At 44.1% G+C, this 21,480-nt stretch overlaps 1 protein-coding gene across 1 annotated transcript in view; it reads left to right on the top strand.

Annotated features, from left to right (window-relative positions):
• The window catches only part of SMOC2 (SPARC related modular calcium binding 2), a 748,277-nt gene that overhangs the window by 93,927 nt on the left and 632,870 nt on the right, over positions 1-21,480 (top strand). The window contains exon 2 of the mRNA XM_073672815.1: positions 7,147-7,315. Coding sequence (XP_073528916.1) covers positions 7,147-7,315 — 169 coding nt within the window. The remainder of the gene's footprint in view (positions 1-7,146; positions 7,316-21,480) is intronic.

The following is a 21,480-nucleotide window of genomic DNA, read 5'->3' as shown; positions in this document are numbered from 1 at the left end:
TAATTTAATATACTTTTTTTCACACCTCTAAGTACTTGTACACATGTGCATGCATGTGCTTTATATATGTGTGCATATGTGTGTTTTATTATCATTCCTCTTTATCTTTAAGAGCGTGGGCGCGACTAATCAGCACAGTGGTTTTTACATTTGGCGCCAATATCGCTGATAGGTTGTGGCCAGCGGCCGTGACCAATCAGCACAGCGGTTTTTAAATTTGGCGCCAATATCGCTGATTGGTCGCGACCACTCAGCACAGCAGTTTTTAAATTTGGCGCCAACATCGCTGATTGGTCGTGGCCGGTGGCCGCGACCAATCAGCACAACGGTTTAAATTTGGCGCCAATATCGCTGATTGGTCGCGGACGGCGGCCGCAACCAATCAGCGAACCGTGTTACTGAGGGACGGAGAGCCTGTTTAAATTTGGCGCCAATATCGCTGATTGGTCGCGGCCGGCGGGCGCGACCAATCAGCACAGCGGTTTTTACATTTGGCGCCAATATCGCTGATTGGATGCTGTCGGCGGGTGCGACCAATCAGCACAGCGGTTTTTAAATTTGGCGCCAATATTGCTGATCGGTCGTGGACTGCGGCCGGGACCAATCAGCACAGCGGTTTTTAAATTTGGCGCCAATATCGCTGATCGGTCGTGGCCGGCGGCCGGGACCAATCAGCACAGTGGTTTTCAAATTTGGCGCCAATATCGCTGATTGGTCGTGGCCGGCGGCCGCAACCAATCAGCACAGCGGTTTTTAAATTTGGCGGCAATATCGCTGATTGGTCGTGGCCGGCGGGCACGACCAATCAGCAAAACAGTGTTTAAATTTGGCGCCAATATAGCTGACTGGTTGCGGCCGTCGGCAGCGACCAATCAGCGTCGTATTAGTGTGGGCCCGGGAGCGGCGCTGCTTGTGCGGGTACTTCTGCTGCGAGCAGCTGGGAGATGACCGGCTGCTCGCAGCAGAAGCATCCCGACAGGCGGCGCCGCTCCACGGTCCTCCCTTCACACATACCGTTGGGAGATTAGCGGTCCTAGCAGCTGATCTCCCGACGGTAGCCGCATGGAGGTCAGCGGCGCCGCCGGTCGGGGTCCTTCTGGTGCTAGCAGCCGGGAGATGAGCGGCTGGCGCCGGTCATCTGCTGGCTGCATCGCCGCTGACCTCCGTGCAGCAGATGAGCTGCTAACATCCGCCATCTTTTTTCTGAAATCCCGCGTCGCTGATTGGCCGCGGCCGGACCAATCAGCGACGCGGGATTTCCTGGACAGATAGACAGACAGACAGATGGGATAAGACAATTATATATACAGTTATATGAAAAAGTTTGGGCACCCCTATTAATCTTAAGCTTAATGTTTTATAAAAATTGCTGTTTTTGCAACAGCTATTTCAGTTTGATATATGCAATAACTGTTGGACACAGTAATGTTTCTGCCTTGAAATGAGGTTTATTGTACTAACAGAAAATGTGCAATCTGCATTCAAACAAAATTTGACAGGTGCATAAGTATGGGCACCCTTATCATTTTCTTGTTTAAAATACTCCTACCTACTATTTACTGACTTACTAAAGCACTTTGTTTGGTTTTGTAACCTCATTGAGCTTTGAACTTCATAGCCTGGTGTATGCAATCATGAGAAAATCTACTTAAAGTGGCCACTTGCAAGTTGTTCTCCTGTTTGAATCTCCTCTGAAGAGTGGCATCATGGGCTCCTCAAAACAACTGTCAAATGATCTGAAAACAAAGATTATTCAACATAGTTGTTCAGGGGAAGGATACAAAAAGCTGTCTCAGAGATTTAACCTGTCAGTTTCCACTGTGAGGAACATAGTAAGGAAATGGAAGAACACAGGGACAGTTCTTATTAAGGCCAGAAGTGGCAGGCCAAGAAAAACATCAGAAAAGCAGAGAAGAAGAATGGTGAGATCAGTCAAGGACAATCCTCAGACCACCTCCAGAGAGCTGCAGCATCAACTTGCTTCAGATGGTGTCACTGTGCATCGGTCAACTATACAATGCACTTTGCACAAGGAGAAGCTGTATGGGAGAGTGATGCGAAAGAAGCCGTTTCTGCAAGCACGCCACAAACAGAGTCGGCTGAGGTATGCAAAAGCACATTTGGAGAAGCCAATTTCTTTTTGGAAGAAGGTCCTGTGGACTGATGAAACCAAGATTGAGTTGTTTGGTCATACAAAAAGGCATTATGCATGGCAGCAAAAAAACACAACATTCCAAGAAAAACACTTGCTACCCACAGTAAAATTTGGTTGAGGTTCCATCATGCTTTGGGGCTGTGTGGCCAATGCCGGCACCGGGAATCTTGTTAAAGTTGAGGGACGCATGGATTCCACTCAGTATCAGCAGATTCTTGACAATAATGTTCAAGAATCAGTGACAAAGTTGAATTTATGCAGGGGATGGATCTTTCAGCAAGACAATGATCCAAAACACCGCTCCAAATCTACTCAGGCATTCATGCAGAGGAACAATTACAATGTTCTGGAATGGCCATCCCAGTCCCCAGACCTGAATATCATTGAACATCTGTGGGATCATTTGAAGAGGGCTGTCCATGCTCGGCGACCATCAAACTTAACTGAACTGGAATTGTTTTGTAAAGAGGAATGGTCAAAAATACCTTCATCCAGGATCCAGGAAATCATTAAAAGCTACAGGAAGCGACTAGAGGCTGTTATTTTTGCAAAAGGAGGATCTACTAAATATTAATGTCACTTTTCTGGTGAGGTGCCCATACTTATGCACCTGTCAAATTTTGTTTGAATGCAGATTGCACATTTTCTGTTAGTACAATAAACCTCATTTCAAGGCAGAAACATTACTGTGTCCAACAGTTATTACATATATCAAACTGAAATAGCTGTTGCAAAAACACCAATTTTTATAAAACATTAAGCTTAAGATTAATAGGGGTGCCCAAACTTTTTCATATAACTGTATTAGATTGTTAGGTCTCCTTCACATGTCCTGATATTTCCCCTGTTGGAATAAATAGTACTGGTGCTATCCGTGTGTACCTGTTTGTCATCCGTGTGGCATCTGTGTGCACCATCCGTTTTACATGTACTGGAATAGAATGCAGAATAGAAATGACAAATTTTTAGATGCTACATGTGCAGAGATAGAGATAGATAGGTATCCGTGAGCTATATAATCAGTGCTATGTGTATGTACTTTCCTGTACATATATTTAGCTAATAAATAAATTTAAAAAATAAAGTGGGGTCCCCCACCGCACCATTTTTCTTCAAATTATTTATTTATTTAATAGGTTAAATAAAACTAAACACCCTTTAATGCCACATGAAAGGCACTAAAGGGTGCTAGTTTATTATATGTAGGGGACTTGTAACATATATCTACAGGATATCTAGTCTATCTATTCTATTTATATTTACTGTATCTATTATCTAGCTATTATATATCTAATATCTATCTATATCTGTATATTTGTTTGTAAACTAGCTTTAAATTACATAGAGAATAACAGTATGTAAATGATGTTAAAAACGCATTGCATACGAATACTAGGTGAGAAAAATCACATTGTTCTAGCCTATTAGGGCTCGTGGACACGACCAGTTTTCTCGTATTTTTCACGGATAGCACTTGTACCTATGCTATTCTCTGGGGCTGTGCACATGTCCGATTTTTATCTGAGTGTCAGATCAAAATCTACATTGAAAGTCTATAGGTCCGTAATAAAAAATTGGACCACACTCTGGTGACATCTGTGTGCGGTTTGAGTTTCTCAGACTGATAGACTAGAGAAGGAGGAGAGCATTTTTTTTCTCCTCCGCGTCCGAGAAAAAACAATGCCACTCTGATCAAACTCTGATCACAGCATGATCAGAATAACCACACCGTTATTCTCAGATGTTGAGAAAATAGTCATGTGACCCTACCCTTACCTGAATTCAGATGTCCCTGTATCATAGTCCAGGCACAAACTGCAAAGCATGGGCTGGCCACCCTTAAGGATCCAGTGGGACTGTCCTGAAATTGGAGAGCTGTCTCACTGGAGGTTAAGGGTATGTCCTGACAGTTGTGTCTGTTGACGTGCCCAGGGGATGGGGACGACTCGGCGCCCGGGCCTTGTTGTTAGTTTTGGGGGGATGCTGCGGTGGCCGGCTCCCGGGCCCGTACCCTGGGGTCACTCTTAAAAGCAAGGGAATCATGGGGGAAAGGTGTATGGGATAGGAAAAGTTCGTGATGCCACCCGTGGTGTCTGGTGAGGATCACCAGCGCTGCTACAGTCCTCTGAGGCCGGTGGTCAGGCAGCTTAGTTGGTGCGGCTCCCCACAGGTGGAGCGGGGCCTCAGGGCAGCGTAGGAGAAGGGATGCAGGACAGAGGGGACCCAGCCGGGTCAGAAGAAGAATAGGCATACTCACAACAGTTCACTTCAGTACCTTTACTGGTGGTGTTTCAGGCACAATCCAGGGCACTGTAGGGTGAAGGGTGCATTTCAGGACTCTCCCCAGTGAGCGGGTGTGGGGCCTCCTGTTTCTTGCCTTTTCCTGATAAGTTTATGACCTGCCTGGAGCTAGGCCTAACTTGGTCTCTGTCTTGCACCGGCTGACCTGGTGGTAGGGCCTTCTGTTGGAGATCACACTTCCTGGTCTCTTGGGCCTCAGTGACTCCTGACCCTGGTATATCAGTCAGCTTTTGGTGGTCCTGGGACATATAGTTCGCCAGGGGTTCCGGTTGTTTCTGCTGGTCCTAGAGATCCTTGCAGACATGGACCCGGTGTCCGGTAAATGATCTTGGGGTGAGCTGGCTAAGCTCCTCTGACCCCTATGTAGCTCGCTTACTCCACTTGCCTTCAACCACGCTCGGGGCCCTCACTAGGCTTCACACTGGCAGTAGGCCTCGCTACTCTTTACCGCTCTTATGGCGTCGGCACGCCTTAGGCTCACTAACCTGAGCTCCCTGAGTCTGAGCTGGACTGACAACCTCTTTGGCTGCAGCAGACTGACTTTAGACTGTGTCTCCAGGCTGTAGATTCCAGGCTGACTGGACTCTATCCCAGACTGCTTACAGACTGCAGACTTCAGATCAGACTGACTGTAGATTCCAGACTGAACAGCCTAGCTCCACCTTCCCTATTTATATCCCTATCCGGGCTCCCTCTGGTGGTCTGAGGTGGAAGGTGGAGGTGTGTGTATGCTGTGAGGGCCTCTTGTGGTGGAATCCGTCCATGCACCCCTCTAGGATCTGTGGTACCAATGCACAGCAGGGCGCCACACTGTCTTCTCAGGTCACAGATACAGGTCACAGATACTGTTGAAAAATGGTGGAGCAGGGAACCATCAGATCCCCCTCCACCATTCAGCCTATGCAGTGGCTGGAGATCCGGCCAACACCCTGTGGTGCTTTGAGCCCAATATGAGAAAACTGCAGTACGAATGTTTTGTTGTTTGTTGTCACGTGACATTCTCAAATGATCTATAGGTCCTGGCAGGATATTTAGTCTCTACACAGACTGAACATCCAATGGCTAGTCAGCAAAGATGTGGATCAGGACACATGCAAGGTGCGTGTGTTGATGTAGCAGAGCTGTGTGTACACTGTGGAGACATCATACTGTATGTGGGGGTCATTGTGGAGACTATAAAAATGGTACCCTATGTGTGTAATCACTAACTGGCTTCACTAGGAGCAATATTTCAGTGTGGACGCATATAAAGGAGAGTGAGGTTAGGTTACTGACTTAGCGTAAAAAAATAAAAATAACCACGCCACACTAAGTGTCCCTCATTCTTATCTTTCATAGTTGGTAGGTTTACATATGCCTATGAAACTGTCGAGTATGGAAGACCCACAGTTACTCTGTGCATCACATCCGTGCTCAGACTGTAAAACACGGATGGCTGAATTCGGCCTTAAGCCTTATTCACACAGTGATATATCACGGTCTGAAACTGCGATTTAATCACTGACTGTGGGTCTCTTCTCCCAAACTTAACATTTTCATGAGGATGTTGAATTTTCTATCAGGCCGTTGAGTTCAGGCCAGGAGTCCAGTAGTCAGTCCGAAAAATCACGGATCACGGTCCGTGCTGGAACTGTGATATACGGATGTCTTAATTCAGCCTTAAAGGGAACATGTCCTGTGAGAAAAAGTTATTAAATTGCAGGTGAGGAGTTAATCTGCAAGTTAATAGCATTCTGACGCCGTGCGGTAGCTGCACTGAAATCGTTGCTGCTGAAAAAATTAACTTTTTCATAGATGCGTTGCCAGTGTGGCTTCAGTGACTGCTCAGTACACTGGCCCGGGCACTGACTGACAGCCGGTTTTGTACCGATGCACTGCAGAGCCGACAGTCAGTATTGGGACGTGGTTGAAGACGCCGCTCACTGTGTCCTGATCGGTGACTGAAGCTGCGCCTCTGAGACTGAAAGCCTGAGGCTGCTGGGAAGAATAAAGTTCATTTCTTCCCTGTAGCTGGGCTTTCAGTACGGCAGCCTCACGATGCCCGAATGCTTTTAACCTGCAGTTTAACCTAATATCTGCAGTTTATTAGCATCTTTTTTCACTCGACATGTTTTCTTAAAGGTACATTCAAACAAACGTATTTTAGGCTACGTACTGTGAAATGTCAGCCTATGTGCTCTGAAAAAAATTGCAGCATTCTGTAGTCTGGTCCGTTTTACGGGCCAGACTAGTTCATATAAATAGCAGAGAGGGCCAAGAACAGGGAGCTGCACACAGAGCCAGTCAATTTCTAAATTTAGGGCCGTGACTTGCATAAGTTTTACAATGGTTATATAAATATATCTTAAAAAGAATTGTAGATAGACTTGCCCTCTGACCCACAATAACTAGAATAACCCTCTAACGACCAGTGATAACCCTTTAATAACTAGCTAGAAATTAATGTTGTCAATTAACTTTATCTGCATTTATCTTTTAGTATCTTCATTTAAGTGTACCTATTCTGTAGGTGCTGATGAGTGATGGGAGAATTGCTTTGCAGCATTCAGGTCCATCGGCCAGGTCAGTTAACTGTCGGTGTGGACGGGAAGCTTAAAAACCTCCTTACCTGATGAATCAGAGTTCTGCAAATCAATTTTCCCATCTCTAGTGCTGATCATTCATTTTAACTTTTTCTTCTCTTTTTGTAGTTTCTAAGAGTGGATCAAGACAAAGACAAGGAATGTAATTTGGAATGTGCAGGCACTCCTAAACTTCTGTGTGCTTCTGATGGAAGAACATTCCTTTCAAGGTGCGAATTTCAACGAGCTAAGTGTAAAGATTCTCAGCTGGAGATTGCATATAGAGGAAACTGTAAAGGTAAAAATAATCTTTAAAATCAATAAATTTACGCCACTTTTACATACCAGTATTTCACTCATTAGTATACATTAATATTTACATATATTCAGTCAAGAATCCAGAAGAGGTGAGAATCCATTCTACTTTATCTGTGCATTTTCCATTCATGGTTTTAGTGAACAATGACATAAATTATGCCGTGTGAATACTGCCTAATTTTTTATGTTTTATTTGTACAAATTGTATATTTGGTTGAAATAAGGTTCTCATAGTTAGTTGTCTTATTGCTAATTACTACAGTCACAATAAAATTCCTTGCTAAATGTTAATTTAGAAATCCTCTGAATGTTAAAAAAATAAGTGAAATCTAATCTAATCCAGAAGCATAAGGTTTATGTAAGACTTCTGCTTCTGAACTAGACTAAGGTTTAATTTCTTTTTTTTTAACATTCAGAGGATTTCTTAATAACATTTAGCAAGGATTTCATTGTGAATGTACAGTAGTAATTAGTCACTTCGATACAGAAAACTGGACAAAGTCTGGTAGTCAGAAATTTGATAACTCATTTTTTATACTAATATTTGTCTGCTCTTTTAATTAAAGCTCCTCTTCCATTCATCATACACTTGGTCGGTTAGTGTAGTGTGACCGGTCAGAGTCAGGGCAGGAGGAGTTCTCTCACAACAGTGGATGGGCAGAAGGGCAGGGCAGCTGGTAGACAGCAGTTCTTTAAGAATAACATTGCTTGCTCCAAACAAATCTGATTTTAATTGTGTACCTTTCCCTCTTAAGTGCCTTGGTTTTATTTAAAAGGGTTTGCCCCTTTATACAGTGCTCAGCATAAATGAGTACACCCTCATTGAAAAGTAAGATTATAATCATTATCTCACTGAACAGAAGAACAATTTCCACATTTTGACAAGACCTAGTTTCATAGAACATTTTTTTAACCAATAACTTGAAAGTAAGGTTAATAATCTAACGTTCATTAAAATCTTCAACTTTACTAAAATTAGTTGATTCAGAAATTAATACACCCCACATAAAAAACTACTAAAGCTAGTACTTTGTATGACCACCATGATTTTTAAATGACAGCACCAAGTCTTCTAGGTATGGAATGAACAAGTTGGCAACATATTGCAACATCTTTTTCCATCCTTCAAGAATAACTTCTTTTAAAGCCTGAATGCTGGATGGAGAGTGATGTTTAACTTGTTTCTTCAAAACTCCCCATAGGTGTATTGGTTGGGTTCAGATCAGGAGACATACTTAGCTGCTGAATCGTTTTCAGCCTGTTCTTCTTCTTCACAAAAACAACATATATGAATCTTTATCATGTTGGAAAAGTCACCTCTATCAAAGCATGGGGTGATGGTAGCATCTTCTCTTTTAATATAAAGCAGTACATCTGTGAATTCATGATATCCTCAATAAGATGTAGCTCCATGACACCAGCAGCACTCATGCAGCCCCACATACAGTGCTGCTTACCATTATTGGCATCCCTTCATTTGTTTCATAGACTGTACAATATCTTCAGAAATAAATGGAAATGTACCAACGTTATATCCTCAGGATTTTGTAATTAGTGGTCTAAAGTAATAAAACAATAAAACATTGTTTTTCAACTTCTATGTTGCAATTTCAAAGAAGAAACATAATAAACAGCATGTGCAGCAATAAAGGCACCCCTAATTAATGCTTGGTTGCACACCCTTTGGCATTGCTGACAGCCTCCAAACGTTTCTTGTAGCCATCTATAAGCTTCTTGCACTTCTCAGGTGGAATTTTCTCCCACTATTCCTTTGCAGTTGGCTCAAGAAACTCTTGAATGTTTGCAGTGTTCTTTTTCCCAATGACAGATTTCAGCTCACCCAAAAGATTTTCAATGGGATTGAGGTCAGACTCATTGCTGGCCATTTTAAAACAGTCCATTTTTTCTTTTTCAACCATTCCTGTGTACTATTGGATGTGTGCTTTGAGTCATTATATTGCTGGAGGACCCACGATCTTTGACTCAAACCAAGTTTTCTTACACTGGGTAGGACATTTCGCTCTAAAATCTCTTGACAATTCTCTGATTTCATGATTCCTGTGATACAGTCAAGGCCTCCAGTACCAGACGCAGCAAAGCAGCCCCACAGCATTATGGATCCTCCACCATGCTTTACTGTTAGTAAGGTGTTATTTTCCTTATAAGCTTCCCTTTATTTTTTTGAGCAGTGTATATATCGACATACACACACCCTGCTGTATTCATATTACATACATACAGATACAAGGGAGTGCTGTGTCTACAGGAAGAGTTGTGTCTGTAGCAGCAACATGAACAGAAGCAGTGTGAGCTCTGCTGAATGGAGCCCCACCCACCCACAAAGCAAGCAGCGCCAACCCGTTTCCAGAGCCCATAACTAGGGCACATTTTAACATAGAATCACAGAAAGCTGCTCAGGTTAGAGATAGGTTTGTAAAAGAAAAGCATTTCGTAAAGTGCTTATCTATGGCAGTTCCCTCACTTGTAAAGTATGGGACATCCCACTTAAATGAGGAAGACGACTAGAACTGTAGTCCACCCATACTGGATGAGAGTACAGGGGCTCTTTCGCTTTGGATCTGTGCTGTGTTAAACAAGCAGTGTCAGCAGCGTTCCGAACGGTCACGCTTGCTCAGACACTTGTTTGAAAAAGAAAACTGCCGCCCTATGCACCTGTGACATCACTAGCTATGGGCTCTTTTCAAGGCAAAGAGATGAGTGCTGATTATCCAATGCTTTTCTGAGGCGCTGTCCTCCTACGTCCAAATGTTAATTGATAATTTTCTAAAAAGCAAACAGTTCTATTTTGCTATTAAGACCTGCTGGTCTCATTGTGTTTAATGTGAATATCCATTTAGCCCATAACAAAATCCCAAAAGTGACATGGAAGATCCGGAAAGTGTCAAAGACTGGAACCTCATGTGTCACAATTTTTCAAAACAAGAGGTTCACTTTATAATACATAGAAGACAGCAAACATTAAAGAGATAAAATAATGAGATTATTGAACATTTTGAAGCAATAAAAGACCACAAAAAACATCCACAAGTAAATGCATTATCCATCAACATGCAATAGCGGCTACATGAGAAAAAGGAAGAGATTAAGGAAAATAAGTTATCAAAATTCTCTAAAGACGAAATTCTCTATACTGTATAAATAAACCATCTCGGCTCCCGAGAGCTCAATCTGCGCATGCACCACCTCTGGCAGCCATTTTCCCGAAATCCACTGCAGTGAAAAGGATGGGAGGTGCGGGAACTCCTGACATATTCTAAAAGTTCGGAGCCCGCTGCAGCCTCGCACCGCGGAACACCCCGGAACACCCCCTCCTCTCAGCCCAGGGCCCACATCATTACCCTGCTCCTGCCACCGCCAGCTTCCTGCAACACCGACACTGCCTCCTGGGACCCCGCTCCATCGCAGCCTCCACCACCCCCTCCCCGGTAAGCTACCGTAAAGGCTGGCTATTAAGACGCACCATTTTGGTAAAAATAATTTTCATATTTTCCTCCCCAAAATTTGGAGTGCGTCTTATGATCCGGTGCGTCTTACAGTCCGCAAAATACGGTATGTTTATTGCTATCATTTTTCTTATTATTATTTTTTTAATATGGAAAAAAATCAATTGATTCAAATTTCTATTTCTACATTTTTAAAAGGCTTTTTTTAGTTTTTTTGCCCCGCTTAGGGAACTTGAACCCATGATCATCTGATCGCTTTTACTATAAACTGCAATACCATTATAGTATAGTAAAAATAGCAGTTTGTTATGAACATCAGCCACAAGGTGGTCTTCACAGGAGTACTGCAATGGCAGACACAGAAGTCTTCAACAGACAATTGTGTGACATAGCAAACCATTGGCAAGCAGTATGTGCCAGTAATGATGCAAGCTCAACTCCTGAGCTTGCATCACAGAAGAGAACCAGACATATGAGTTCAACATATCTTGGGAAAAGGTTATTACAATTAAATCTGGGTTCACATAAATCAGTTGCACGAGGCTCAATTTTTGACCAAAAAAATTATCACAGCTGATGCAAAAATATGTCAGTTATAAGCAGACTTTTTTTTGCCGGGCACCAGTTCAGGGGTGGATCACAACATTGCAATAAACTTTGTGATTCAGGACTGGAACAAGCATCTGGACTGTTTGGTACAACAATTGATGCGATGGATATTTGGGAACAACTGTTTGGCTAACAATGGCTTAAGTTTCTTTCCTGAGTTTTAGTTAAACGCTGGATGCAAACTAGAGTCCAACACTGGAGACAGTGGGGAGAATAAGTATTTGATACACTGCTGATTTTGCAAGTTATCCCACCTATAAAGAATGGAGAGGTCTGTAATTTTTATCGTAGGTACACTTCACTTGGGAGAGACAGACACTAAAAATAAAAAACAGAAAATCACATTGTATGATTTTTAAATAATTAAATTGCATTTTATTGCATGAAATAAGTATTTGATCACCTACCAACCAGCAAGAATTCTGTATCTCACAGACCTGTTAATTTTTCTTTAAGAAGCCCTCCTACTCTGCACTCATTACCTGTATTAATTGCACCTATTTGAACTCCTTATCTGTATAAAAGACACCTGTCATCACACTCAATCACACTCAAACCTTTCCACCATGGTCAAGACCAAAGAGCTGTCTAAGGGCACCAGGGACAAAATTTTAGACCCGCACAAGGCTAGGATGGGTTATAGGATAATAGGCAAGCAGCCTGGTGAGAAGGCAACAACTGTTGGCACAATTATTAGAAAATGGAAGAAACACAAGATAACTGTTAAACTTCCTCAGTCTGGGGCTCCATGCAAGATCTCATCTCATGGAGTAAGGATGATTCTAAGAAAGGTCAGGAATCAGCCAAGAACTACACAGGAGGACCTGGTCAATGACCTAAAGAGAGCTGGGACCACAGTCTCAAACATTACCGTTAGTAACACACAACGCCGTCATGGATTGAAATCCTGCTGGGCTTGTAAGGTCCCCGTGCTCATGACAGCACATGTACAGGCCAGTTTGAAGTTTGCCAATGACCATATGGATGATCTAGAGGAGGCATGGGACAAGATCATTTGGTCAGATGAGACCAAAATAGAACTTTTTGATATCAACTCCACTCGTCGTGTTTGAAGGAAGAAGAAGGATGAGTACTACCCCAAGAACACTATCCCAACCGTGAATTTGATGAGAGAAACATCATACTTTGGGAATGCTTTTCTGCAAAGGGTACAGGGCAGGGCAGGTGTCCCTGCACCATATTGAAGGGAGGATGGAAGGGGTCATGTTTATTGTGAGATTTTGGCAAATAACCTCCTTCCCTCAGTAAGAGCTTTGAAGATGGGTCGTGGCTGGGTCTTCCAGCATGACAATGACCCAAAACACACAGCCAGGGCAACTAAGGAGTGGCTCCGTAAGAGGCATTTCAAGGTCCTGGAGTGACCTAGCCAGTCTCCAGACCTGAATCCAATAGAAAATCTTTGAAGGGAGCTGAATCTCAATGTTGCCCAGCGACAGCCCTGGAACCTGAAAGATCTGGAGAAGATCTGTATGGAGGAGTGGGCCAAAATCCCTGCTGCAGTGTGTGAAAACTTGGTCAAGAACTAGAGGAAACGTCTGACCTCTGCAATTGCAAACAAAGGTTTCTGTACCAAATATTAAGTTCTGTTTTTCTATTGTATTAAATACTTATTTCATGCAACAAAATGCAAATTAATTAGCGTAGGCAAAAATCATACAATGTGATTTTCTGGATTTTATTTTTAGAGTCTGTCTCTCACAGGTGAAGTGTATCTACAACAAAAATTACAGACCTTTCCATTCTTTGTAGGTGGGGAAATTTGCAAAATTGGCAGTGTATCAAATACTTATTTTCCTCACTGTATATATACTGGGTGAATTAGCCCCTGCTTATTTCTGTGCAAGTTTTTATGTCTATCTCGTCCACACCTCAGTGCTATGGTTCAGATCTGAGTTAGGGTACGTGTACATGGTCAGGAATCTATGCGGATTGGACACAACACACTTGCGCTGGGTGCAATCTGCAGCTTCCAGATGTTACAGCATAGTGGATGGGATTTCAAGAAATCCCATGGTCACTATGCGTCTCCGTGCACCTGCGAATCACCCGTGAAGACGGACATACGGCACGTCTTTCCAGACCGCAGCATGTCAATATCTCTCTGCGGAGACGCTAGTCTCCACAAGAGAAATTCTATCAGTGCAATGTATAGGATGCGGTGAATCCGCAAGTGTTCAATGAACACATGCGAATTTACCTGCGTGCAGCGCTTTGGACGCAGCATTATTATGCTGTGCTCAAAACGCTGCCAGAAAGGATCGCGTGCACACACACTTACAATAAAAATAGAGGATTGTATTTCAATTAATGGAGCAAAAGGGACAGCAGTATTCCTTCTATAATGACATGAGTCATTGAAAGGAAAATTGCTGTACTGGTCTCTGCAATCTGGAACACTCTTAATTTTTTCTGCTGGATACTCAAGGTATTTGTTTCTCACACAATTATTATCAGTAGAGATGATCAAACCTTTCGAACTCACCAGGTTTGGCGCCTATTTCTTCAAAATTTGATTAGGTGCAAATTGCAAGTAGTCTAATTGTCCTGAAGTGATGTGGCTTACACTTTGAGGTTTCCTAGTAGTGGATGCTACTTACTTTAATGTGTTTAACAGGCCTCAGTAAATTGGGAGATGAGAGAGTGCGACCGTCCATACATGTAAAGCTGGTCAGGCAATTACACATGTGTGGAACGGATAAAGGGGAGAAAAATGGGGAACAACTGGAATTAAAATTATGGATTGGTAGGGAAATTATGTGGAGTAAATGATCAAAATCCCCAGATTATTTATTTTCATTGAATACATTACAATGTTTATTCCATTTAGGATTAGGGATCAGCGGACCCGTGGCAGTTCGGGTTCTGGTACCTGACCAAAGTTTAGTCCAAAGTTCTGTTCGGGGACCAGAACTGTACATTTCTCTCTCTCACTGAATATGTTGCAAACCTGTTGAACACAATGCTTACTTGGTGTCATTTGGTAACTACTGGGAAAACCATCACTAGCAAAGTCAACAAAGTCCATACTATGCTGAGTGTCATTTGAGAACAATGGGAAGTTTTTACACCTTGCTTTTGCAAGTGACAAATGAGATATTTCATAGAGGCTTCATTAGCTTATCGTATTCTGTTATTAATTTGCATTTCCAGAGTACATTGCAAATGTTAAAGTTAGACTTGCACTTCAATCAGTTAGAACCATTGAAAATGTTTTTTTTTCACAAGTAGTTTGTAATATATGATGATGTCTTAGGACGTTTTTTTCCAACAACATTACGACATTTTAAACCTTTTTAAGTATCATGTAGGAAATTGTCTTTCACTTTGCCTTATCAAAGCTGTATGTTTAATTATGGCATTCTTTTACTTAAAAAGATAGACATAACAATGATGATATCTTCAGTCTCAGGTTCACAGAGCAAAGACAAACATATGTACAAAACTATGCAAGCTATTTCACATAAAAGGCATTCTATATAAAACTTGACAGATTAATGTACATGATTGAAAGGTTGGGATTTAGGATAAGAATGCCAAAAAGTTCTTCACTGTCCATTTCCAGCATTAATATCCTATGTATCAAAACACTACCTACTACATGTCCAGTAGTAGATATAAAAATTACATTTTGGTCTCATCTGACCACAGCACCTTCCTTCATACATTTCGGGAGTCTCTCACTTGTCTTTTGGCAAACGCAAAATGAGTCTACCACTGTATGGTCCCCATATGGCCATAATATCTGTTACAGATACGGTTGGTGTAACCTCTGTGCTGAGATGCAGGGAGGGACCAGAGGGGCGTAACTAAATGCCTACCCAGACCAACCCTGGCCACACGGCAGCTTAGTCGACTCCGTAAAGCAAGGAGAGACCGGGAAGGTGAACCAGGTGCCACTCTGGGACCGACCTTGTGTGGGAGCAGGCGACTCCCACTGGTCAGATAGCTGAAGCTGACAGGTACAGGAGATGAGCACGGCAGGTGGTCTGACAGGTGATCCAGGTAGGCAAGCCGGCGGGCACGGCAGGTAGACAGGCTGGCGGGCATGGCTGATAGACAGGCAGGTGGGCACGGCTGATAGACAGGCTGGCGGGCACTGGAACCTGAGGGCTGAGGAGAGTGTTAGCACACAAACAACAACCTTGCACAGGCACCTCCATTTTGGAGGAGGTACTTTAAAACGGAGTGGTCCTTTAAGAGGGAGGGAGCACGCTCCCTAAGCACAGTGCCCAGGAAGCTGCGTACGGTGCGCGTACCCCGGGCAGCAGCAGGAGAGCTGGAGGACGCCAGACCGGGACCGCAGCGGTGAGGGGAACGGCGTCTCTGCCCGGCAGGAGGCAGAGACGCCGATGCTACAGTACTCCCCCTTTATGCCCCCTCTTCTTTAGGCCCGCAAGAAATTTTTCTAGAAGATGAGGGGCATGAATGTTCTCAATGGGCTCCCAAGACCTCTCCTCAGGACCAAACCCCTTCCAATACACAAGAAAGAAAGTCTTTCATTTTACCCTCCTGATGGCCAAAATGTTCTCTTCCTCAAAGACGTCCTCAGCGGAGACGGGAGCTGGAGTGGTACCTGGATCGTCAGAGAAAGAATTAAGGACAACCGGCTTGAGGAGGGACATGTGAAAGGAGCTGGGAATCCGTAAGGAGGCTGGGAGTTTCAGCTTGTATGCCACTGGATTTATTTGGTTCAGAATCTCGAACGGATCGATGAACTTGTATGATGGTATCTTGAGACGGACATATTTGGATTAAAACCAAACCTTATCTCCCGGACAGAATTGAGGCGGATCCAGATGTCTCTTATCAGCATGCTTCTTCATCCTCTCGGAGGACTGAAGGAGCGGAGATCTAGAGTCTTCTCAAATCGCAGAAAATTTACTGACGAAAGACTCCGTGGCAGGATTGTCCACTGAAGAGGAGACGGGAAATGGAATCCGGGGGTGTCGACCGTAAACCACAAAAAACGGAGACTTAGCAGAAGACTCACTCACATGGTTGTGTTATAGGAAAACTCAGCCCAGGGCAGGAGCTCTACCCAATCGCTATGGTCAGCGTTGAGAAAGTGCTGAATAAAACTGGTAAGGGTCTGATTGATACGTTCCACTTGACCATTAGACTAAGGATGATAGGCCGAAGAAAAATCCAAGGAGACATCCAGCAGCTTGCACGTGGCTCTCCAGAAGCGAGAAGTGAACTGAACTCCTCGGTCGGAGACAATGTGAAGGGGTAAGCCATGGAGATGGAACATGTGACGGATGAAGTCCTTAGCCAGCACAGGTGCAGACGAAAGACCAGGCAGAGGGATGAAGTGAACCATCTTGGAGAAGTGTTCAGCAACCACCCAAATGACAGTATAACCGGCCGATACAGGAAGATCTGTGATAAAATCCATTGCAATATGTTGCCACGGAGCGGAAGGCACGGGAAGAGGAAGAAGATAACCGGCTGGAAGGTGTCTAGGTATCTTGTTAAGGGCACAAGAGGAACAAGCTGCGACAAAATCCGCAACATCCTTGTGCAGGGTGGGCCACCAATAATGCCGGGCAAGGAGCAGAAGCATCTTCCTCTGGCCGGCATGGTCAGCCAGTTTGGACGAATGACCCCAGAGTAAGACCCTCTTCCGATCCTGAGCCGCTACGAAGGTCTTATCAGAAGGTAGACGAGACAGGTCGAACGGAGCAACAGTCATTATTCTGGAGGGGTCAATGATGTGTAGAGGCTCCTCCTCTTGGTCGGCAGACAGAAATGAGTGGGAAAGAGCGTTGGCCTTAATGTTCTTGTCTGCCGGGCGGTAATGAAGGGTGAAGCAGAATCGTACAAAGAACAAAGACCATCTGGCCTGACGTGGGTTTAGTCTTTGGGTGGTCTGCAAATAAGCGAGATTTTTATGGTCAGTGTACATGACCACTGAGTGCAGGGCCCCCTCAAGCAAGTAGCACCACTCCTCCAGCGCTAATTTGATGGCCAGCGGTTCTCGATCCCCTATGGAGTAATTGCGCTTGGACGGAGAGAAGAGTTTGGAGAAGAAACCGCAGGTCACCATTCGCCCGGACGAGGATTTCTGGGTGAGCAGTGCTGCGGCCCCGGAGGAAGAGGCATCAACCTCCAGGAAGAACTGTTTATTGCAATCTGGACAGTGTAGCACTGGAGCGGAGGAGAAGGCTTGCTTAAGAGAGACAAAAGCATTCTCCGCCTCGGAAGTCCACTCCCTGGGATTTGCTCCCTTACGGGTGAGATCAGAGATGGGAGCTGTCCGGGAGGAGAACTGAGGAATGAAGAGGCGGTAATAGTTAGCGAATCCCAGAAACCGCTGAATAGCCTTCAACCCCTCAGGTTGGGGCCACTTTAAGATGGCAGACACCTTCTCGGGATCCATCCGCAGTCCGGTTTCAGAGATGATATACCCCAGAAATGGTAGGGAGGTCTGCTCAAAGAGGCATTTCTCGTACTTGGCATACAGGTGATTCTTCCGGAGCCTCAGCAGGACCTGACGAACATCCCTCCAGTGAGAGGGCAGATCAGGGGAGAACACCAAGATATCGTCCGGGTACACCACCACACAGGAATATAGGAGATCTCGGAAGATGTCGTTCACTAACTCCTGGAAGACTGCTGGAGCATTACAGAGACCGAAGGGCATCACGCGGTATTCGTAGTGACCATCCAGAGTGTTGAATGCCGTCTTCCACTCGTCTCCCAGGCGAATCCGGACCAGATTGTACGCCCCACGAAGATCGAGCTTAGTGAAGATCTTTGCGCCTTTTAGGCGGTCAAACAGCTCCGAGATGAGAGGCAGGGGTACTTATTTTTGATGGTAATCTGGTTTAGGCTCCTGTAGTCGATACAAGGACAAAGAGAGCCGTCTTTCTTTCTGACGAAGAATCCTGCTCCAGCCGGAGAGGTGGATTTCTGGATAATTCCCCTAGCAAGATTTTCTTCAATGTATTCAGACATTCAGACAGGGTCTCGGCCAGTGACAAGGGGTATATTTGCCCGCGAGGAGGTGAAGCACCAGGTATTAGGTTGATGGGGCAATCATACGGCCTATGAGGTGGTAGTGTCTCTGCCTCCTTTTTATCAAAGACGTCTGCATAGGACCAGTAGGGTGCTGGCAGGCAAGGTAGGTTAGCTGGAGTAGACAGGGGTCGAGCAGGACAAACCGGAACCAGACAGGTCTTATGGCATTCCTGACCCCAACGGAGCACCTCACCCGAGCTCCAATTCAGGACGGGCTCATGTCTCTGTAACCAAGGTAGACCAAGCAAGAGGGGATGAGAGAGACCGGACAGTACATAAAAGGAGATCTTCTCTGAGTGCAGCATTCCCACCTGAAGAGTTACCGGCTCAGTGACCAACAAGATGGTTTCAGGGAGATGCTTTCCATCCACAGAGGAAACCGCTAAAGGATCCCCCAGACGTATGGTAGGAATCTGAAAACGCTCCACAACGGCCTGTTGAATGAGATTCCCAGCGGTTCCGGAATCCAGATGGGCAGTCTCGAAGAAGCGGGTCTCACCACTGGTAACAGAAACAGACAGAGTCAAGGGCGGAGAGGAAGAACTCTTGCCTAGTACGACCTCTCCAAGCGGTCCAAGACACTGGAGTTTCCCGGTCTCTCACCGGGCAGGAGCGGATCTAATGTTCTATATTGCCACAGTAGAAGCAACTCCCCTATATTGCCACGGCCCTGTCCTTTACACGCACCATCACCAGAACGTCCAGTTCCACGTCCCTTGCCACGCGCCTTGCCCATTGTAAATAAAGTAAAATAGGTTACACTCGCACTATCAATGGTAAAAGGGTAATAAAAAGGTGATTAGAACCGTTGAAGAGGAAAACCACAGTTTTATTTTTCTGGCCTACACCAGAATCTTTCAAACAGATATATTTGTGTCTGAACAATCAGGGAGACACTGTTACTGTGTTTCTTTACGGAAAAATACCAAAAGCTGGATGATACAGAGATTTGACCCGTGGAACTGCAAAACCACAGTTATATTTTTCTGGCCTACACCTGAATCTTTCAAACAGATATATTTGTGTCTGAACAGTCACGGAGACACTATTATTGTTTTTTTTACGGCAAAAAATGCCTCAAAAAGGATAATACAGAGATTTGACCTGTGGAACTGCAAAACCACAGTTATACTTTTCTGGCCTACACCAGAATCTTTCAAACAGATATATTTGTGTCTGAACATTCCTGAACAATCAGGGAGACACTATTACTGTTTTTTTTTACGGCAAAAAATGCCAAAAAAAAGGATAATACAGAGATTTGACCCGTGGAACTGCAAAACCACAGTTATATGTTTCTGGCCTACACCAGAATCTTTCAAACAGATATATTTGTGTGTGAACAATCAGGGAGACACTATTACTGTTTTTTTTACGGCAAAAAATGCCCAAAACAGGATAATACAGAGATTTAACTCGTGGAACTGCAAAACCACAGTTCTATTTTTCTGGCCTACACCAGACTCTTTTAAACAGATATATTGGTGTCTGAACAGTCACAGACACACTCAATTTTTTTTTTGGGGGGGGGAATACCAAAAGGTTAATAAGACGCGTATTTGGACAGTCTGACTGAGGAAAAAAAAATACAGGATTTAGATGAAAAAAAAAAGGATTTTTCCTGGCCCCTGAGACCGGGGAATAAGCCTAGCAATTTGACCAGCAGGAGCACACAGGACTGTAATGCAGCGCTTGCTGGTATAACCACTGCGTCTCCTATACAGCCTGCCTGCCTGATATCTGGGATGGATATTAGTCCTGAGAAGGACTGTTTGTTTGATTTGGCAGGCTTTAGAGACCCTACACTACCTATTTCGCAGTATAAATCTCTCCCTAGGTCAGCAGCGCTGACCCTACACTGTGATCCGGAGCGACTGTGTCCAAGATGGCAGCGCCCGGTGTTAAATACTCGAGGTGACCCTGTGCGGCCAGCCAATCACTGTAATTCCCACAAACAACATGGCTGCGGCATTACAGTGACTGGCTGGCAATCCCTGCATGTTCATTGGCTCTTTAAAGAGCGCCAAACGTGCAGGGCGGAGACCCGAGCTCCCGCCCGAGTAACCCGGAAATGCTCGGTGCTCGCCAAACATCCCGAGTACTGAAATGCTCGGGCGAGTACTGAGCAGTGTCGAGCATGCTCGCTCAACACTAAATATAAGCAAAGCAACAATTCTACCAATATTTTGTTTGCATTTTAAATTTTATACGCACTATTCACCATACTGAACAAATATAGTGCTAACTTTATCTGTGGGTCAGTACGAATATGGCAATACAAAATTTCTATAGTTTTATTTGTTTCGTTGTTTTGTACTGAGGGTTTTGTTTTGTGTGAGGACTTTCATCTTTAAGGCCAGTACTTGGAGCCAAAAAGTGGAGTACTTCAGTACATGCGATAGAGCATTGTCCTGCATAAAAATCATGGTTTTCTTGAGAGATGCAGACTGTTTCCTCTACCACTGCTTGAAGAAAGTTTCTTTTAAAAACTGGTAGTATGTTTGGCAGTTGATTTTGAGTTAATCTACAAGACGAAAAGGTTCAATTAGCTCATTTTTATTAATCCTGCCCATAGCAGTACCCATCTCCACCTTGATGGTGTCTGAGTCGAAGTGAAGGTCTTTGCCCATTACTTATCCAGCTATGGGCACATCCATCTGGTCACTCTTATCTCATCAGTCTATACAACTTTTTTGAAAAATTTGTCCTCAGAGATTTCTTGGTCCAATCTTGTCGTTTGAACTTCGATGTCTTGTTCACTGGTGGTCGGTTTCAGCCTCTCTTGGCCATGTCTCTGGGCACTGAACACCTTGTACTTCTGGGCTCTCCAGAGAGGTTTCAGTTCTGGAATATGACCGCACTGGAGGATAATGGGTTCCTGGTGCTTTACGTTTTATTCTTCTCAAATCATTGACATTTAATGTGCGTCTTTTTTTTCTCAGTACATTTTTTTGCGACTCTTAACTATTTTGCAACTAAACTTTTGATAGTTCTATGTTTCAAACATTCAAGTTTTTACAGCCTGGTGATG

This window comes from Phyllobates terribilis, unplaced genomic scaffold (genome assembly GCF_046119375.1).
Source record: "Phyllobates terribilis strain yellow unplaced genomic scaffold, ASM4611937v1 Scaffold_3__8_contigs__length_932513732, whole genome shotgun sequence".
Classification (NCBI taxonomy): domain Eukaryota; kingdom Metazoa; phylum Chordata; class Amphibia; order Anura; family Dendrobatidae; genus Phyllobates; species Phyllobates terribilis.
This window is presented reverse-complemented; position numbering and strand designations above follow the sequence as displayed.